The 18,215-nt window shown below is 42.0% G+C and overlaps 1 protein-coding gene across 1 annotated transcript in view; it reads right to left on the reverse strand.

Moving 5' to 3' along the window:
* The window catches only part of Senp2 (SUMO specific peptidase 2), a 45,987-nt gene that overhangs the window by 21,536 nt on the left and 6,236 nt on the right, over positions 1-18,215 (reverse strand). The window contains exons 4-9 of the mRNA XM_057765215.1: positions 17,300-17,366; positions 15,246-15,333; positions 5,439-5,607; positions 3,366-3,466; positions 2,284-2,378; positions 1,715-1,766 (exon numbers count right to left, since the gene is read on the reverse strand). Coding sequence (XP_057621198.1) covers positions 1,715-1,766; positions 2,284-2,378; positions 3,366-3,466; positions 5,439-5,607; positions 15,246-15,333; positions 17,300-17,366 — 572 coding nt within the window. The remainder of the gene's footprint in view (positions 1-1,714; positions 1,767-2,283; positions 2,379-3,365; positions 3,467-5,438; positions 5,608-15,245; positions 15,334-17,299; positions 17,367-18,215) is intronic.

Below are 18,215 nucleotides of genomic sequence, written 5' to 3' on the forward strand. Positions count from 1 at the left end.
ACCTCCACACGCACACACATACATACACCTCTCCACCTCTGACCTCCACACACACACACACACACACCTCCACTTCTGACTTCCACACACGCGCACACACACACACACCCCTCCCTGCCCATTCTCTTAAAAAGAGAAGGGTGGGGAAGCAGTGACAAAGGAACTTTAAAGGCAGTTTAGCAGCCAGGATGTAACATGGTTACTGCTGGAAGATTTTAGCCAAGCTTATAGAAGACTCGGAAGGAAAATGCAGAGCCAAAGGACGGAAGGGATGGACAAGGATGATGTAATTACTTAAAAAGATTAGTACTGTTAAAACTCACCCCAACTGCCTGTCCCCCAAAAAACGCTCAGGTACTTTTCCTTAAAATAAGAAACTGGCCACGGGTTTAAAGCACAAAACTGTGACCTTGTCTTATTTACTGTCTTATTATTATTGAGTGGTTTCTCTGTTCTTGGTACTCTCACACTTATTTACTGGACGGGTGACAGAAGTTCTACAATACACAGTGTAAATCAGAGGGCAACCTCGGGAGGTTGGTTCCCTCTACCAGTGGGTTCTGGGGATCAAACTTCAGACTTGGTGACAAGCTCCTGAACCATCTTGCCAGCCCTATAAAATCATTTCGAAGACTGCCTGCCTCAAGAAGGTACCCTCCTTGCAGGGAGCTGCCTATGGTCATTCACCTAACACTTTTAAGATCACAGCAGCTGTGAACTTAGCTATTGCCAAGTTGGTAAAAGACCTTGGTACTGTCCATGTGGTGAACTTGCAATGGTTAATCATAATTCAATTTAGAGCCACCTAGAAGAGGATGTGTCTATGAGAGGCTTTTCGATAGAGGCAACAAGCCCACTCTGAATATGAGCACCAGCACTCCACAGACTGCAAGCTGGGAGGCTGCTTACAAGCCAGCATTCCCTTCCTCTGCATTTTGATCTATCATTACCTTGCCATGCTTACCCTATCACAATGGGCTGAACCCTCTGAGGCAAAATCAATCTAAACAGTAACAGCTACTCAATTTATCTGAAATGGAATTCCAATTAGCTTTGTGAAAAGTTGTCAACTTCACAAACTTTTAAAACTTTCCTGTACAATTTCTGTTTACATATTAATATATCAATTTATTTCTACTCTTAGGAAGTCCCTAAGAGTCACAGCATGTGACTGACACTCGCTAACAATCACCCCATTTTGAGCTCTCTGGGGATACGTTTATGCCTTCCAGAACCCATCCTGGCACATAATTTATAAATTTATAAATACTAAACAGTTAAGTTCCCTTAAAGTGGTCAACAAGTCTCCCTGGGAAGGCCCGGAACAAACTTCGGGTTTTGCAGCCCCATTCACACTTCCTCACCTCTGTGGCTCACTTAAACCAGACGGGCCAGATTCGGACCCTGGCCACTGCTGGCTAAGTCTGCTATAAAGAAATAACCACCCAAAATCCTAAGGAAAGCAGAACTACCTTCACTGTTCCTATGTTTGAGACAGAGGCCATTGGGGATGTCACCCACTTCTTTCCCTAAGCCCTGGTGGCTACGAGACGACGGCAGTTTGGAAGAGTCTGACTTAAGAACTATTTACCTACTCATAGTGCTGACTAGTTAGCAGACCGAGGAGGTCCACGGTTCCTCATGGGTATTCATAAATGTGACTTGTGAGAAGACTTACTCTCAATGAAATCTTAGAATTAAAAGGGCCACGCACCTCTTCTCACTTCTCATTGAACAGAGAGGTCCCCTTGTTTCAACAACTCTGTCTGTGGGGATGGAAAGAAAAGATCCTTTACTTGCCAATCCCAGGCTGGAATGTCAACTGTTAGAGTCACAGTATCAGCACGTTTGTTTGCACTGGGTTAATGTGAACTCCAAAGCCACTGGCTGCCGCACACACAAGCACCTCTAAAATACATGTCACTTTTTCTTCCTTCAATATAAGCTTGATCACAAACTGATAACAGATCATTCAATAAGCTAAAGACATTCAGTGAACAGTATTGGAGAAGGATAAGACAGTTAATATGAAGTAAATTAATTTTAGCCTCACAAAATATACTACTATACAGGCATTAATCTTAATTAATCAACTTAATCTTAAAAGCATTTTTCTTTTTTAAAATAAAACTTTAGGTACTATAAGTGCTAGCCAATGCCTTGAAATCTGACAATACTTTACAGTCTGGTATAGCATCTTTGAATAGTGCACCGATTTGCAACCTCATAAGCATGCGCTCACATAAGCCAAGGTCTTATGATGGAGCTCAGTCTGGAACTCACACTGTTTCGGAACAAAGTGGGTTGTTCTGACTCCATGACTCTGCTCCTCCACCCAGCCTTTGGTCTTTAATGTGTCCATCTGACTTCTCTGAGAACTTAGAAAGACAAAAGGAGGAAGATCAGCTCAGGCACAAAAGGTAAGGCCTTAGTCACGCAGAGAAAGGACTAACATTCCAACCTTTAACATCAGGAGGACAACAAAAACCTATGATGTGCAATAACCAAAGTTAAAGTTCCAAATGATAATTTGTTCTTTCTGCGTTCAATAAGCTAGACAATCCTGAGACTCAGCTTGAAGTCCCACACTTCATACGACTGTGTGTATCATTCCACACTTCAGAGGACTCTGTGTATTTGCAATCACTTGTTAGAATTATGAGGCGAACTGAAATCCTGAGCTTACACCTTCCTGCCTACTCCTCCAGATAAAAGTACATCTTTTCAAATCCCCTGCATATTGAATTAACAAGCAAACCTCTTATGACCCAGTTGACTTTACTCTTATTTCTAAGCAGAGGATTCTAAAATGCAATTACTAGATGCCTCGGAGACTGTGTGTGTATGGGGAGGAGAAAGGAAAAATGAAATACAGGAGAGGCTGTGAGGGAGTGAAGATAAAAAGGGAACAGAAGAAAGGAGCTAGGACAAAGGCAGAGACACAGATACCTGTGTCGAGGAGGCTGGGCAGTTGATTCCCTTTCCGTACATGAATAAGAGTCCATGTGGGTTGGAAGTGGTTTTCAATGGTATAATCTCAGCATGTGGGAGGCTGGGGCAGAAGAATTATAAGTTCTAGGCCAGCCTGTGCTAGATAATGAGAAACAAAAACATCCCCCTTCCCAGAAAAAAAAAAAGAGTTCATGTAGGCAAAGGTCTGTAAAGCTAACGGAAAACTACATTTTGTAAGCCGCTACACTACAGTGTTGTAAGCCACTACACTACAGTGTCAGACAAGTTCCACGGCCAGCTCTCTTCACACCAGCACCTCGCTAGAAACAGAAGAAAGGTACATGCTAAGGACACATGTTAGCAAAGGATACATGCTAAGGATATATGCTAAGAAAGCACTCGTCAATTCTTACCTGTGATGTGAAGCTACGGGAGGGAGGGTGTTTCCATGACTGCCTTCTTTAAGTCGCTCCAATAACTTTCGGTATTTCTCCCTTTCATCCTTTTGGACACCCTGGATAAGAAAATATGCAAGGTGAGTAGAAGCTCATGAAGCCTAAACTCAAATTTAACCAGACACTGGCTGGTGAGATGCAGCCCAGAGATGAACCTTATTTGGGGAACACTGTTCTTAAAATTGCTTTAATTAAATACCAACTTTAAAAAACAAAAAACAAAAAACAAAAACAACTTCAAAATCTAAAATCCTGACCTCTTTTGAAAAAAACCGAATCAGCGGCCTGGAGCTACCACCTTTAGGTAGGCCATCTGCTTTCCACGCTACTTCACTCGTTTACATTGTCTGCCAGATCAGTGGTTCTCAACCTATGGGTCCTGATCCCAACAGCCCTTTCACAGGGGTGGTCTAAGACCACCTGCACATCCGATATTTACATCACAATTCACAGCAGTAGCAAAATTACAGTTATGAAGTAGCAACAAAAACTAATTTTAAGGTTGGGGATCCCCACAACATGAGGAACTATTTATTAAAGGGTCGCAGCATGAGAAAGGTTGAGAACCAGTGTGCTAGATCTTGGAGGCATTTGCGTCTTTGACAGAACTAAGTTGAAAAAAGCTGAGTCGACCAGAAATTAACAGAAAGAATCCACTTCATAATTAGAATCCACATCACCAATGGCCTTGCAGCCACATTAATTAATTACTTATTTGTGGTGCACCTCACCCAGCGGACCTCGCCTGGCCTTCCTGGACAGTAACAGCTTCCAATCAGTCTTCACTGCCCGTCAGGCTCTCTTCTGCCTGCCAGAAGTGCTGACGGCTCTGCCCTTATCTCGTCTCACACTACATCTTCCCCTGAATACTCTTATCAGCTCCCTTGAACTAAATTACAATATGTAGAAAATTCAGAAACATGTCTCTAACCCTGCCTTCTTCTCAAAACTCCCATCACCTATATCCAAGAGTCTACAGGAGAGGTCTTCTTGCGTGTTTCACGGGCACTTTAAACAATGTCCAAAACTGAAGTCAGCATCTTCCCCCTAAACACACAGGGTATCTTGGTCAGTGACATATATTTATCCAGAGCTGAAATCTGGGCCTCAGGTTCTTCCTGTATGCTATGTATTATTCTCAATTAACAAACGTGTCCTTGCTAAGACTAACGGCCCACCACCTTATCTGCTATTTGCTTAGTCATATCTCAGATCTCCTAAAACACTCAGGCTTCTCTTCTGAAATTCTACAGAGGGCCTCTGGCCCACAATTCCTTTGGCTTGTCTGCTGAACTATAAGTTATGTAAAACTCCTAAAGGCAGGGGCCAAATCTAGGATTCACAACCCGAATTACTAAAAACTAGTGCAGTATCTAGGACTTGAATAAATATTTCTTTGATGAACCAAGCAGCTCCCAAAACATCTACCAAATTCAAACAGTGGGTAGAACTGGGAAACAGCAGAGACAGAAATCATCCTCAACACCGCCATGTCGAGAAATGAAGGCCTATTATCTTCCCCTCTTACCACGCACTCTGAAAGGGAGGGAAAAGCAGAGCAACGCATCATTCACCACCTCTACTGAATCACAGCTACTAAAGTTCATCAAAGTAAGTAAGGCAGGGCACGATGGTGCACGTGTTTTATCCTAGCATTCAGGAGGCAAGACAGACAAATTTCTGTGAGTCAAGAGGTCAGCCTGGTCTACACAGGGTATCACAGGGCAGGTTGGGCTATAGAGAGACCCTGTCTTCAAAAAAATAAAGTTGAAAAGCAATCTCTTCCTAATGGGATCCTTTCCTAACATCTGAGACTGACTCAAAGAGGCATGTCCATCCAGGTACTCCATACAACAACAGTACTTACTATGAGTCAAAACAGGCTGGGGAGGCCAGGAAGGGACAGACGCTGGGACACTTATAGTCACTGTACCCCTTTAGTACCTTTTGAATTGTATGCCACAGTACACAAATTATTACTCAAAAGTCATTAAAAACGTTTCTTTAAGATACCAGGCTGAAAGGGCTTACCTCCTCCACTGTGCAATGGGGACGCCTCACACCCTTGCCACCCTCTTCCGAAACCATCTCTGTTACACCCTGCTCCTGAGGTTTCCATGTTAAGGAACTCTCTGGATTGCTTTTGCTATGGCGACGACCACTTGGTCTTCTATTATAGCCTTCTGATTTCAATGTATAACTGAAGAATAAAAGGAGACAGAGAGACAGAGAGAGAGAGAGAGAGAGAGAGAACATATCACTGATGAGATTTAGGCTGCTAGGTCATCTGATTATTCTCCTGTTCTAGTTTAAGACTGCTAGCTCGTAAGCAATCATCACTTGTAAGAGCCAGATATCCCAGCATTCCATTACAGGACGTCTGCTCTGGCCACTAGAGCTGCCACATGAAAGCCCTCCTCCTCACAGCAAGGTTTCCAACCCTAACCCCAATTTAGCTCCCTACAGCACACACCTCTCCCCTCGCAACTACTTCTCCTTTACTCAGTGTGCACCACTGAAATATCAGCTAAAGGCTAGCAAATTAGATGCTGGGACTGCAGCTCGCTATAGTCCTAGCCATTCAGAGGCTTAAAAATGCTTCAAGCCAAAAATCTAAAACCAGTTGGGCAAGATAACAAGAGCCATCTCAATTTCTAAAAGGTGGATGTCGGGAGTGGCTGGGGGTGTAGATCAATGAGTGGTAGAATAGTCAACTAATATTCAAGGACCTGGGTTCAATTCCTAAAACTTGGAAGGAAAAGGGGGGAGGGCTAAAGAGGGAAGGGAAGGAAGAGGAGAAAGAGGAAGAGGGAGGGGAAAAGAAAAAAAAATGAAACCGGAAGGAAAAGGATGGAGAGGGAAGGGAAGGAAAAGGTTAATGATTAATAAAGAAACTAAATACAGCAAGAAAGCTGTTTCACTTCTGCTGGTGACAAAACCTGTCTCTCTCCTTGTTACTGCCAGCAGCCCAAACTGATATCACAGTTCTTGGTAAGTGCTTTGAAAAGGATACAACATGCCCAATACAATTTTTACAAAAACACTGTACCATCTCTAAAAACATCCACAGTCTCTTAAATTTAAATACTAATGCCACTACAAAGGAAGGTTAAGGGGATGCTCAGGATTAATGCAGATTTTAGAAGACGGAAAACTAATACTATGCAATCCTGAACTGGATCCTGGTCCTGGACAGGGAAAAACCTAAAATGGAGAAATTTAAGTAAAACTTATTTAAAAAAAAAAAAAAGCCAATCTTTATAACCTATAATTATATAAATCAATGTCCTCACCCTTAAAGAAATAAACTCAAATATTTAAGAAAAACAGCAGAAATCCAATCCAAGCAAGTGCTACCTCTCAAATGGTTCAGAAAAAAATACATCTACATGTAACCGAGGAAGCAAAAGCGGATAATGCAGAGCACCAGTCAGACTGAGCGAACTTCAAAACACTGACGGGAAACTCAGAGCAAAACTGACATGCACAGAAGGAAAATGTACAGATCCAAAATTGTGTAATACACCAACACCCCTCATTCAATCAATAAAAAAGACCAGACCTAGATAAAGCACTATCTGCCAGCTGAGCCTAACTGCCACCTACAGAATACAGGACTCAGCCAGCCACGATAAGCTTGATAGGAGCAGACCACCCAAAGGAAGTTCTTAACTTCCAACCATCATCACCTGCCAGTGTAGGACCCAGCCAGGATAAGCTTAATGGAGGCCTGAGTCTCAGTAGTTCACCCCGAGGCAATACCTGGAGGCAGGAAGGACCTCAAACTGAGATTACCCAGGCACCACCCAAGAACAGACCATCCAAAGGAAATTCCTAATGTTCCAACCACTGTAGACAGGGTCACCAGCACACAGTCACCAGGGCACCCCTAGACAAATGTCAGCCAATCAGAGGTCCTGAACCTTAGAAATTCCTCACCTCCACCTTTACTACTATAAAAACCCAACTCTAAATGAGCTCGGGGCTCTCCGATTATTACAATACGTTGGACACATGGAGACACCGAGTTTGCAAACTTGTCTAAAATAAAGGCTCTTTGCTTTGACATACAGAACTCGGTCTCCTTGTTGGTTCTTGGGGGTCTTTGCGGATCTGGACCTAACACAGAACACTTTACTCAGTAGTAGCAGACCACACATCCTGTTGACGCCAATGTGGAGCACCCTCCAAATGGATAATACTGTAGGACCAAAGCTGAAATGTTAAAGTGAAATTAATACCAAGTATATTCTCAGACCATAATGGGATTAGCCAGAAATCACTATCAGAAAGATATTGGGAATACTCAGGTACTTAGAAATTAAACAATGTACTTTGAGCCTTGTAAATTACCAACAGAAATTAGATAAAATTGTAAACTGAAGGGAAACAAGTCGGTCTTTAAGTTTGGTGTATGTCACAATGATGATCATAGGGAAATTGACAGCATAACTGAATGCTTAGAGAATCAAGTTCATTTCTAGGTATGGATGTCTCATGAACAAGAATAGCCCTCAAATAATAAATTGAATTTCTTCAATGTTACTAAAAATTTCTTTCACAGCACTTCAGGTAGAATCCAACCAGACTGCACACTTCATCATCTTGTTGCTGTGTAACTTTGATGTGCTTTCATATGATAATTCTGTTCACTAAAGATAGAGTGCTGATGCGGGATATCTTTCTGTATATGTATTGCTTTTATTGATTAATGAATAAAGCTATTTCAGCCAATGGATTAGCAGAGTAAAGCCAGGCTGAAAATCCAAAAAGAGATATATAGAGAAAGTAGCTGCCAAAGGAGACAGATGGCAGAATCTTACTGGTAGGCCACAGCCTTGTGGTGATACATAGGTTAATAAAAATGGGTTAATTTAAGATGTAAGAGCTAGCTAGGAATACACCTAAGCTACTGGCCGAACAGTGTTATAATTAATGTAGTTTTTGTGTGATTATTTGGGTCTGGACGGTTGGGAATGAACGAGCAGTCTCCATTTACAGAGTACAGGCCTGTGGTTCTGTTGAACGTATTTTAATTCCAGAATAAACTGTATTTTCTTTTCTTTCTTTTTTTTTTCTTTTTTCTTTTTCTTTTTGGTTTTCAAGACAGGGTTTCTCTGTAGAAACCAGCCTGTCCTGGAACTAGTTTTTGTAGACCAGATTGGCCTCGAACTCACAGAGATCTGTCTGCCTCTGCCTCCGGAGTGCTGGAATTAAAGGCGTGCACCACCGCTGCCCAGTTTAAACTGTATTTTCACAAGTAAGTTTAGATGATCAGTTTCTCTCCAGCAAGACCACTATGCTGGGTGATGATGTCTATCTCAGTGCAATATGCCTGCAGGCTATGATTCACTTTGTGTTACTACCAACCATTTCAATTTGACCTTTTTATTAAGGTAGTATCCAGCAGGATTCCCTATTAAAAAGTCACCCTTTTATATAAGGGATTTGGGGGGGAGATATGATATAGAATCCTAGGCCGTATCAAACCCACACTTTAGCACCCATCATTGCTGGGATGGTCACACATGGCATACATTCCTTCCCACACATTCTGTGCTCAGTCAGCATTTTCCTATAAAGATCTTCCTTTTCCACAATATACACCTATCCGTTGGTCTCTGTGTTGAGCTTTATTCACCTTGATGCTTACACTGCCCCCTATTTGGCCACTGAATACTTATCAAGTTTTTTTCCCAAGTCAAGCTGGCATTTCACCCGTTTTTAGACCCTCCTTCATGTTCTGATACAAGATTCTCTTATATCAATTTGTATCTTTCCTTCTAGCTTTACAATCTATCTTTCACCCAAATTAAGAGGCATCTGGTTTTTAGTTTCTCTTCTCCCCTCCTCTCTCCCTCCCTCCTAACAGGGACTCACTGTGTAGCCCTGGCTAGGCTGGAACTGGCTATGTAAATCAGGCTGGCCTTGATCAAGATCTCCTGTCTCTGCATCCCAAATACTGGAATTAAGGGTGTACCAGCTAGCTTTCACTTAAATTTTTAATTATTTATTATTTTATGTATACATAGTACTTGTGGAGGCCAGACAAGGGCATCAGAACCCTGGAATTTGAAAGTTACCATCTAAGAGGTGGGAACTGAACATGGGTGGGTCTTCTATGAGTGCTCTAAAACACTGAGTCAATCCAGCCACCCACCTTTCACTTTTAAGTCGTTAGCCAAGGGATCTCCAGATTTGTGTTTGTATAGGTTCACATTTGCACACGTGTACTTGTGAAAGCAAGAGGCCAACACCAGGCATCTACTTCAATTGCTTTCCAGCTCACTTTTTGAGGTGACTGAGCCTAGGTTTCACTGAATCTGGGAGCTCATCAATTCTGCTAGACCGGCTGGCCAATAAGCTCAGACATCTGCTGGTTTCTCCTACCTCCAGCACTTGGGAGTTGAAAGATTTGTGCAGCTGTGGGACAGCTTTGACACGAATGGTAGGAATCAAATTTAGGCCCTCATGTCTGGACGACAAGCACTTTACTAACTGCTATCTCTAGGCCCAGAATTTTGTTTTGTTTTTTTCCAAGACAGTGTTTCTCTGTGTAGCCTTGACTGTCCTAGAACTCACTCAGTACACCAGGCTGGCCTTGAACTCAGAGATCTGTCTGCCTGTGCCTCCTGAGTGCTAGGATTAAAGGCATGCGCACACTATTGCCTGGCTCTGACCCAGAATTTGTAATAAAGAATCTAACTTGAAAGAAAAGACTAAAAGAAACCAAGGCAGTAGGTAGGCTCAGGTAAAGCCCTGGGGAACAGAAAGAGCAAGTTCAAAGAAAAGGCACTGGACATTTATAACTGGAGCAAGATACTTAAAGAAAAAAATTCATGCAGAGTGGAGAGGACTCCTATAATTGAAAAACTCTACTTTCAAAAAATTTTACTTCTCCTCATATCTATTTTTATGGTACCTTTCATTTAATATATGTCTGAATGAATAATGTTTAAATTTTCCACAATGAACAATAAATTTTCCTGCAGTAACCTTTGGAGTTTCCAGGAAGAAGATGGGGCCCCACAACAACGATTCCACCTGGTTGATGTGACGTCATTATGCTGCTAGCACCACTCTAAGATCAGTTTTGGGTTACAAGCTACTCAAGATGGTTCCAACTTGGCTAGTTGAGATGGTGCACCTTCTTACAACGTTCTGGCCACAGCTTCAAATAAGGATTTCAGAAAACCCTATCGACTACTCAGAGACTATCTGCAATTATACCAGACAGTAATCTTGAAACTTAACCATCATTTTAGTTTTTACAAGATCCCAAAGAAATAACATCACCCCCTGACAGCTGGAAGTAATTCTACAAGACTACGTCCCCTCTCCCAACAAAGTTTGTCCTCAGGGTTAAGGACATCTACTAGGGGTTGATTATAAGTGGTATAGGGTTGGGGGTGGAAATGAAGCAAGCTCAGAGATTTCTTCTGATTTAAAAAAAAAAAAGGAATTGGATGGGATAATAGGTAGATTAAATTATTATTTGTGAGCTATTATTTAAGACAATGTACTTTGGTATAGATTCTTATATATTGATACAAATTCAAATTAGTTATATTGAATATGCTCCTATTTCTGTTTACAATATTTGTGCACCCATGCAAAGCTATTTTGTCATATTGTATGTGTACATGTTTCTACCTCTGCTTAAGACATTTTGTATATTAATACAATTTTAGATCACATTGCACTAAATGTTGGGCACTGAAGACACTCCAATTGGAGCTTGGTTTCTTCTTGGCAAAACTGGCCTTTGGGCAAAGAACTGCCCCTGCCTCAACCACTGACAAAATGCATGGTATCCAGACTGGACAAGCAGGATACAAGCAAAAAGACTCCCAACAAACTTTGCCAAGACAAGGGGATGGTTTTGCAAATTTTCCTGCCTCTGAAAATGGTCTGTCTGTTACTCTAGGCCTTAGCCAAAGTTGGTTGCCCCAATGTTACAAATGAGAGTTTGGGTGATTGCTCAGGCAGCTGGTTGTCTCTGTCATTTCTTGCACCTTTTGGAAGTTGCTAGATTGTACTTCCTGTTTACTCAAGTAATATTATTTCCCTTTTCAGCTTTTTGATGTGGTTGAAGACTTTCCTCTCATGACTTAGTCAAGCCATTTTTAACATAGGAGTTAGACTCCCTAGGCTGGGATAACTTTTGAAACATTCAGCATATGTTTCTTGTTTGATGCTGTTCATGCTGGTTGTTAATTCTAATTTTTATGGATGTTTTTGCCTCTTCTTTTCCCTGGACAATACTTGATATTTGTTATTGTATATAGTTTTGTATTAGGCTTAGAACTCTCTTATTTAGACAAAAGGGGGAGGTGCTGTGGGAACTCCCTCAGCCAAAAGCCTTTAAGATACCGGCCCATTTTGGGTGTGGTCTTATATACTATAAATGCAGGTGAAAAGCGTGTGCATGCCTCTTGACTGCTGGATTCGATTCCAGTTCCCAGTGCATGCAGAGGACTGTGGATTGCTACTCTTTCTGTGAGTTTATCCCCAGATAAATAAATCTTTGTTATACTTCATTCCAGGATATTATGGAATGCTTTTGTACACCAACAATGTAGCCCTGGCTGTCCTGGAACTTACTAGGTAGACCAGGCTGGCTTTGAACTCAGAGATATGCCTGCCTCTGCCTCTTAGCGCTGGGATTAAAGATCTTAGCCATCAAACCTGACAAAACATGGCTTTAAAAGGAACAAGGCAAGAGACTTTGAACTTAAGATATCCAAGCAATAGCAACTCTAGAAAGTGACAATAAACAAGAGGACAACTGACAAGATAGCTTGGTGGGTAAAGGTGCTTGCTGCCAATGCCTGACGACCTGGAGCCCACATGATGCAGGGAGAAACAACTTTCACAAACTGTCTTTTGTGCGCGTTCTCTCTCTCTCTGACACCCCTCCATCATTAAATGCATAAAAAAATTTAAGAGGGCTGAGCAGTGGTGGCACACGTCTTTAATCCTAGCACTTGGGAGGCCGAGGCAGGTGAACCTCTGTGAGTTGAGGCCAGCCTGGTTTACAGAGTCAGTTCCAGGATAGCCAAGGCTACACAGAGAAACCCTGTCTTGAAAGAAAAAAAATTAAGAGGAAAGAAAATTATTGATAAAATAATATTTTACAGAGCTGACATGTATGTTCAGTGCACAAAACTTACCAGGGTGAGCTGAGCTGTGCCTTTAATCCCAGCACTCCAGAGGCAGGTGGGTCTCTTGAGTATAAGGTGAGCCTAGTCTATAAGATAGCCATAGTCCACAGGACTAAACAGAGAAACTATCTCAAACCAGACACCCCCCCCCAAAATTATATCAGGTTGTAAAGATTTCTATACACACATAAACAAACACAGTACACTTGTACACATATATGCACACACACACAAACAGAGTTTAAAAGAAAGTGAATATCAATTTTTTTAAGATGGTTTTTAGGGAAGTTGGAGAGACTGCTCAGTGGGTAAGAGCACTTGCTACTCTTTCAAAGGACCAGGGTTCAGTTCCTAGCACCCACAAAGCATCTAACAACTATCTGTATCTCCAATTCCATGGATTCTAATGCCCTCTTCTGGCTCCCAAGGGCACTGCACATGGTATATACACAGGCACACAAAGACAAAACACTAATACACATAAAATAAATGTATATATTGTGTTTTCATTTTCACTTAATTCTAGGATCGTTTTTATTTCGCTTTGGTTTCTCCTTTAACCCAACTGTCATTTGGTAGTATGTTGCTTAGTTCCCTTGAGTCTGGGTACTGCTGTTGTTTCTATGATTGTTGATATTCAGCTTTATTCCTTTGTGGTCAGATAGGATGTAGGATGTTATTTTAGTCTTCCTACATTTATACTGAGATTTGCTTATGTGCTAATATGTAGTCAATTTTGAAGAAAATTACAATAGCTGCTGAGGAGAAAGTGCATTCTCTAACGAGACACCATACAATACCAAATATAATCCCTAATGGACTACCTCTTTTTAGAGTTGTTGCCTAACAGGGTCCCATAGACCAACCCCCTAAACATTATAGGTTATTGCCAACGCTCTTGGTTACCATCCAGAACTTGACAGTAATATCTTATTGCTGAAAAGCACCATCTACTTGAGTCACAGAACATAGAGAAATCTAGCAAGCACTCAACTGAAAGATTAAGTCATATTGGTTAGTTTTCATAGTGCCGGAAGGTACTATGTAGACCAACAGAGGAAAAAGTAACCATCAAACTCACCCAGCTATGCACACGGCAAGCTATACTTGTGCATTAATAGCACAAATGTTATGGGAGTAACCATAACTAATTAACCAGCTAATTCTGACTAGATTTAAGGCCTGCTCCATGAGATGGAAGCCATACCTGACACTAAGGCCAAGAACCTGTGGCTGGAGAGGTACCTACTGGGCTCAAAGTGGAAAATCTACTACCACTATTCTGCTAAATGCACATAGCAATGAAAATGACTCTTAATGACTCATGTCTATAACCACTGACCAGTGTGTCCCTCAATCCTCATCAAACTTCTCCTGGTGATGGCTATTAACACAGAAATCCACAATGGGCCAATGAGCAGAGAATAAGAGACTTTGGAATGATCAGCCCTAAATGGGTGTCTATACCACACCTTTTCCCTCAAGGCTCAGGGATCTATGCAGAAGAACAGAAGACTACAAGAACCAAAGGTAACTTCAAGAGTTTTCCATACACAACAGGCAGATGCACTTATGAACTCACAGTGAGACTGTAACAACATGTACAAAAACTGTGGAAGCTCACACCAGACAAAGTCCTACTCCAAGCTTAGGAGCTATTGGTATCTGACTGCTTCTGGGAAAGAGAACCTCACTTCTCTTCAACCAAGTGACACCAGGTCTACTCATCATATTCCAAAGCACGTCCCATACTCAGAAGTAGATAAAACATAAACTGGACTAGATGGGAGAGCAAGGAGGAGAAGAAAGAGGAGGAGGGAAGGACATAAGGTGACTGGGCAGGGAGGTGGGGGAGGACATGAAAGGGAGTGGGCAGGGAGGAGGGGGAGGACATGAAAGGGAGTGGACAGGGAGGAGGGGGAGGGTGAGTGGACAGGGAGGAGGGGGAGGACATGAAGGTGACTGGGCAGGGAGGAGGGGGAAGACATGAAAGGGAGTGGGCAGGGAGGTGGGGGAGGACATAAGGTAACTGGGCAGGGAGGAGGGGGAGGACATGAAAGGGAGTGGACAGGGAGGAGGGGGAGGACATGAAAGGGAGTGGACAGGGAGGAGAGGGAGGACATGAAGGTGACTGGGCAGGGAGGAGGGGGAAGACATGAAAGGGAGTGGGCAGGGAGGTGGGGGAGGACATAAGGTAACTGGGCAGGGAGGAGGCGGAGGACATGAAAGTGAGTGGGCAGGGAGGAGGAGAGTATCTGGAAGGGAGGAGTTGCAGAAGGAGGATGAATATGATATACTGTGTGAAATTCTTAAATAAATAAAAACACTATCAAAAAATAAAACGGGTTTGTAGAGATGGCTCAGTGATTAGGTATACTGGCTGCTCTTCCAGAGGATCAGGGCTGGGGGTTCAATGCCCTCTTCTGGCCTCCTCAGAACCAGCTATGAAAGACACGGGTATCTATTCAGGCAAAATCCACAAATTATCAAAAATAAAAATCTTAAAATGGTTTTCAAAACCAAATCATACTATGGACACTCAAATTCAAATCTAACTAATCATATGCTACTCAGCAAGCTATTACCCTCAGAGTGCCTACGTAGAACAAAGGTAAAAATGCCTAGCAACAGTGGAGTGGGTTCCATTTACAGGAAAGCAGAATTTAACACTTACCCAAAAGGCAGGACTCTACGTGGCTGATCTCGGGTCACTGTCACTCTGATCTTTGGATAGTCACTTATTCCATTAGGAGACTTATTACCTTTAAGAACACATTTGTAATGAGAGGAAAAACTACCACTGTGAACAGTCTGCATTAGGACAGAAGATTTACATGACAGACTAACATCTTTTTCAAAGCATAGTACTCTAGCATGAAAGTTACAAAAAACATTCAAGAAAAGAAATGGTGGCTAGGAATGTAGCTCTGTGGTACATACACTATTACCTAACATGCATGAGGCCATAAGTTCAACTGTCACAAAACCACAACAGTAATCAAGTAGCTGATATTAAAATACTACGCTTAAGTCAAATTCACTTTACATAAACTTTAAAAACCATGAGCTAAAAGAGACCTTGCTCCTTACACTGTTCTCTCAGTTACTCTGGCTGCAGCAATGTCAAGGAACTAATACACAGGGCACATGTGTACTCATCTTTGCACTTCTGTGCCACAAGAGGTGCCCTAACCTAACTAAAGTATGAGGAATATAATTATAAAGCTTCGTTTCTTTAGCTTTGGCTTCTGAACCTCAACTTCTGTAGCACTGATTTTCACTAGCTACCTTTTTCAAAGTACAATTCTACCTACATGGCAGGCACTAAGACCATTCTTCAGAACTCTGGCTTCTTCTGAGCTTCCCACAACACTATTTTGTGCAGTGCATACAAATAGAGTTACGCTCACCCTTCAGGTCTAATGGCAACATGCAAGTCTATACAGCTGCAAGAAGCAGGAACTTAGGGTTGCTCATTAAATATATGAACTCCGAGCAAGAACAAGGTCTCCTGCTATTCCTGACAAGCTGACTCGGTGCCTAGCACATAGTAAGCTCTTGGGATATTTTTCTAAAGATTTATTTTTATTATTTTTAAATTATGTGTGAATGTGTATACACACACACACACACACACACACACACACATCTGTGTGTGAGTTCAGATGAGGGTATCATACTCCCTGGAGCTGGAGTTCTGCCTATTGTTGGTACTGGGATACAAACACAGGTCCTCTACAAGAGTGCACACCCCCGCCATCTCTCCAGCCCTTTCATGTTATTGTTTTTAAAAAAGATTTATTATATATAGAATGTTCTGTTTGCATGCCAGAAGAGGGTAGCATTATAGATGGTTGTGAGCCACCATGTGATTACTGAGAATTGAACTCAGGACCTCTGGAAGAGTAACCAGTGCTCTTATCCTCTGAGCCATCTCTCCAGCCCCCTTTCATGCTTTTTAATCAATGAGACTTGATCTGCAGTCACATTAATATATATATAACAAAACAGAGTAGTCACCTCAGACAAGAATGCTAAAATTAAGCTCCAGGATGAACATCCTTCATGTGAAACCTGAGTGCTGATGACAAGGTTTCCAGTTTCAGATTTCAGAGTTTAGACCAGGGATGCTCAACTGCTGGGGTCCATGAAAAACTGTAAAACCAGTCCCAACAATTTAAGATAAAACCTATACTTGTTTTTGCTGTTCTTGTTTTGTTTTTCGAGACAGGGTTTCTCCCTGTAGCCCTGGTTATCCTGAAACTCATTCTGCAGACCAGGCTGACCTCAAACTTAGAGATCCACCTGCCTCTGTCTCCTGAGTGTGTGCCACCACCCGAATGGCACCCGAGAAACAACATCCAAAGTTGTCTTTCAACTAAAATACTCTACAAGATAGAAAACTTTCAAACACAATGCTCAAGACTTCTGACTTGTTCTTATTTACTTGAGGTTTGACTAAAAAACAAAACAAAACAAACAAAAAATTAAAACTGAGTGCATTATTGGCCCCTTTTCCAGATAAGAAACTAAAACACACTGAGGTCAAAGAACTTTTTAAGAGTTCTATGTCTGGTAAAAGGCAGACCTCAGCCCTACTTGTTTGGATGGACAGTAAAGAGACTAGGCGTTCATGCTCATCCTACCCAAAAGGGTGCTTTCCTTTCACATCCTGCAGGCCAAGGGGACACAGGCAGAAGGGCAGCTAAGAACAATCTGACACCTCACCCAGTTTCAGCATGCTGTTGCAGGATCCAGAACCCGTCAGTTCACAAGATGAAGAGCTCGAAAATACCTAAAACAAAGCAGTCGCTTCTGTAGTATCCCGGCTTGCAACTTAAAACATTTCTAATACAAAAGCTTACTCTAGCCATGAGTATTTTCAAGCTAGCACACAGAAATAATATCGCTAAGATAAAAAAAAAAAGCTGTCAAAACTGACAGGAGTTAAAAAATTAATTACATTTCCCCCACAAATACTTAAACAAGAAAACAACGAATTTCCCTTGCAAGGCAGAGCCCACTACACGGTCAGGCTGACCTCATACTCACTCGACTGGTCTTTTGTTTTGAAGAGAGTACTTGACTCTGTAGCCCGGGCTGGCTTGGAACTCACTATGGAGCCCGGCTAATCTCAAGCTCACACCACCTCCTAAGGATTACAGGCATTAGCCACTACACCTGGTCTTTTCTTTTCTTTCTTCCTTTTGTTTTTTAGGCAAGGGTCTCACTGAATTGTCACAAATGGTCCTAAATGTCCAACCTCATCTAACTCTTCTGCAGCAGGCTTCTGAGCACTAGGATCATAAGAGTGTGCCATGAAGCTAAATGAGCTAATATTCTTCTTTAAAAATATTACATTCCTTTGTGTATGTGTGTGTGTGCGAGCGCGCGAGCGAACATTCAGCGGTGCCTGTGCATGCATGCATGTATGAAGGTCAGAGGACACCTTCCAGGAAACTGTTCTCTCTACAGTATGGGTCCTGGGGATTGAACTAAGTTCATCAGGCTCAGCAGCAAAGCCTGAGTTTACTTGAGTCTTTACTCACTGAGCTATCTTGCTGGCCCCCTAACATTCTCTATAAATATTTTTAAAATATTTAAATTTTTACCTTTAATTTCTTAATCTTCATATCAAAGCTAA

The sequence above is a fragment of the Chionomys nivalis genome, chromosome 3, assembly GCF_950005125.1.
Source record: "Chionomys nivalis chromosome 3, mChiNiv1.1, whole genome shotgun sequence".
Taxonomy (NCBI): Eukaryota; Metazoa; Chordata; class Mammalia; order Rodentia; family Cricetidae; genus Chionomys; species Chionomys nivalis.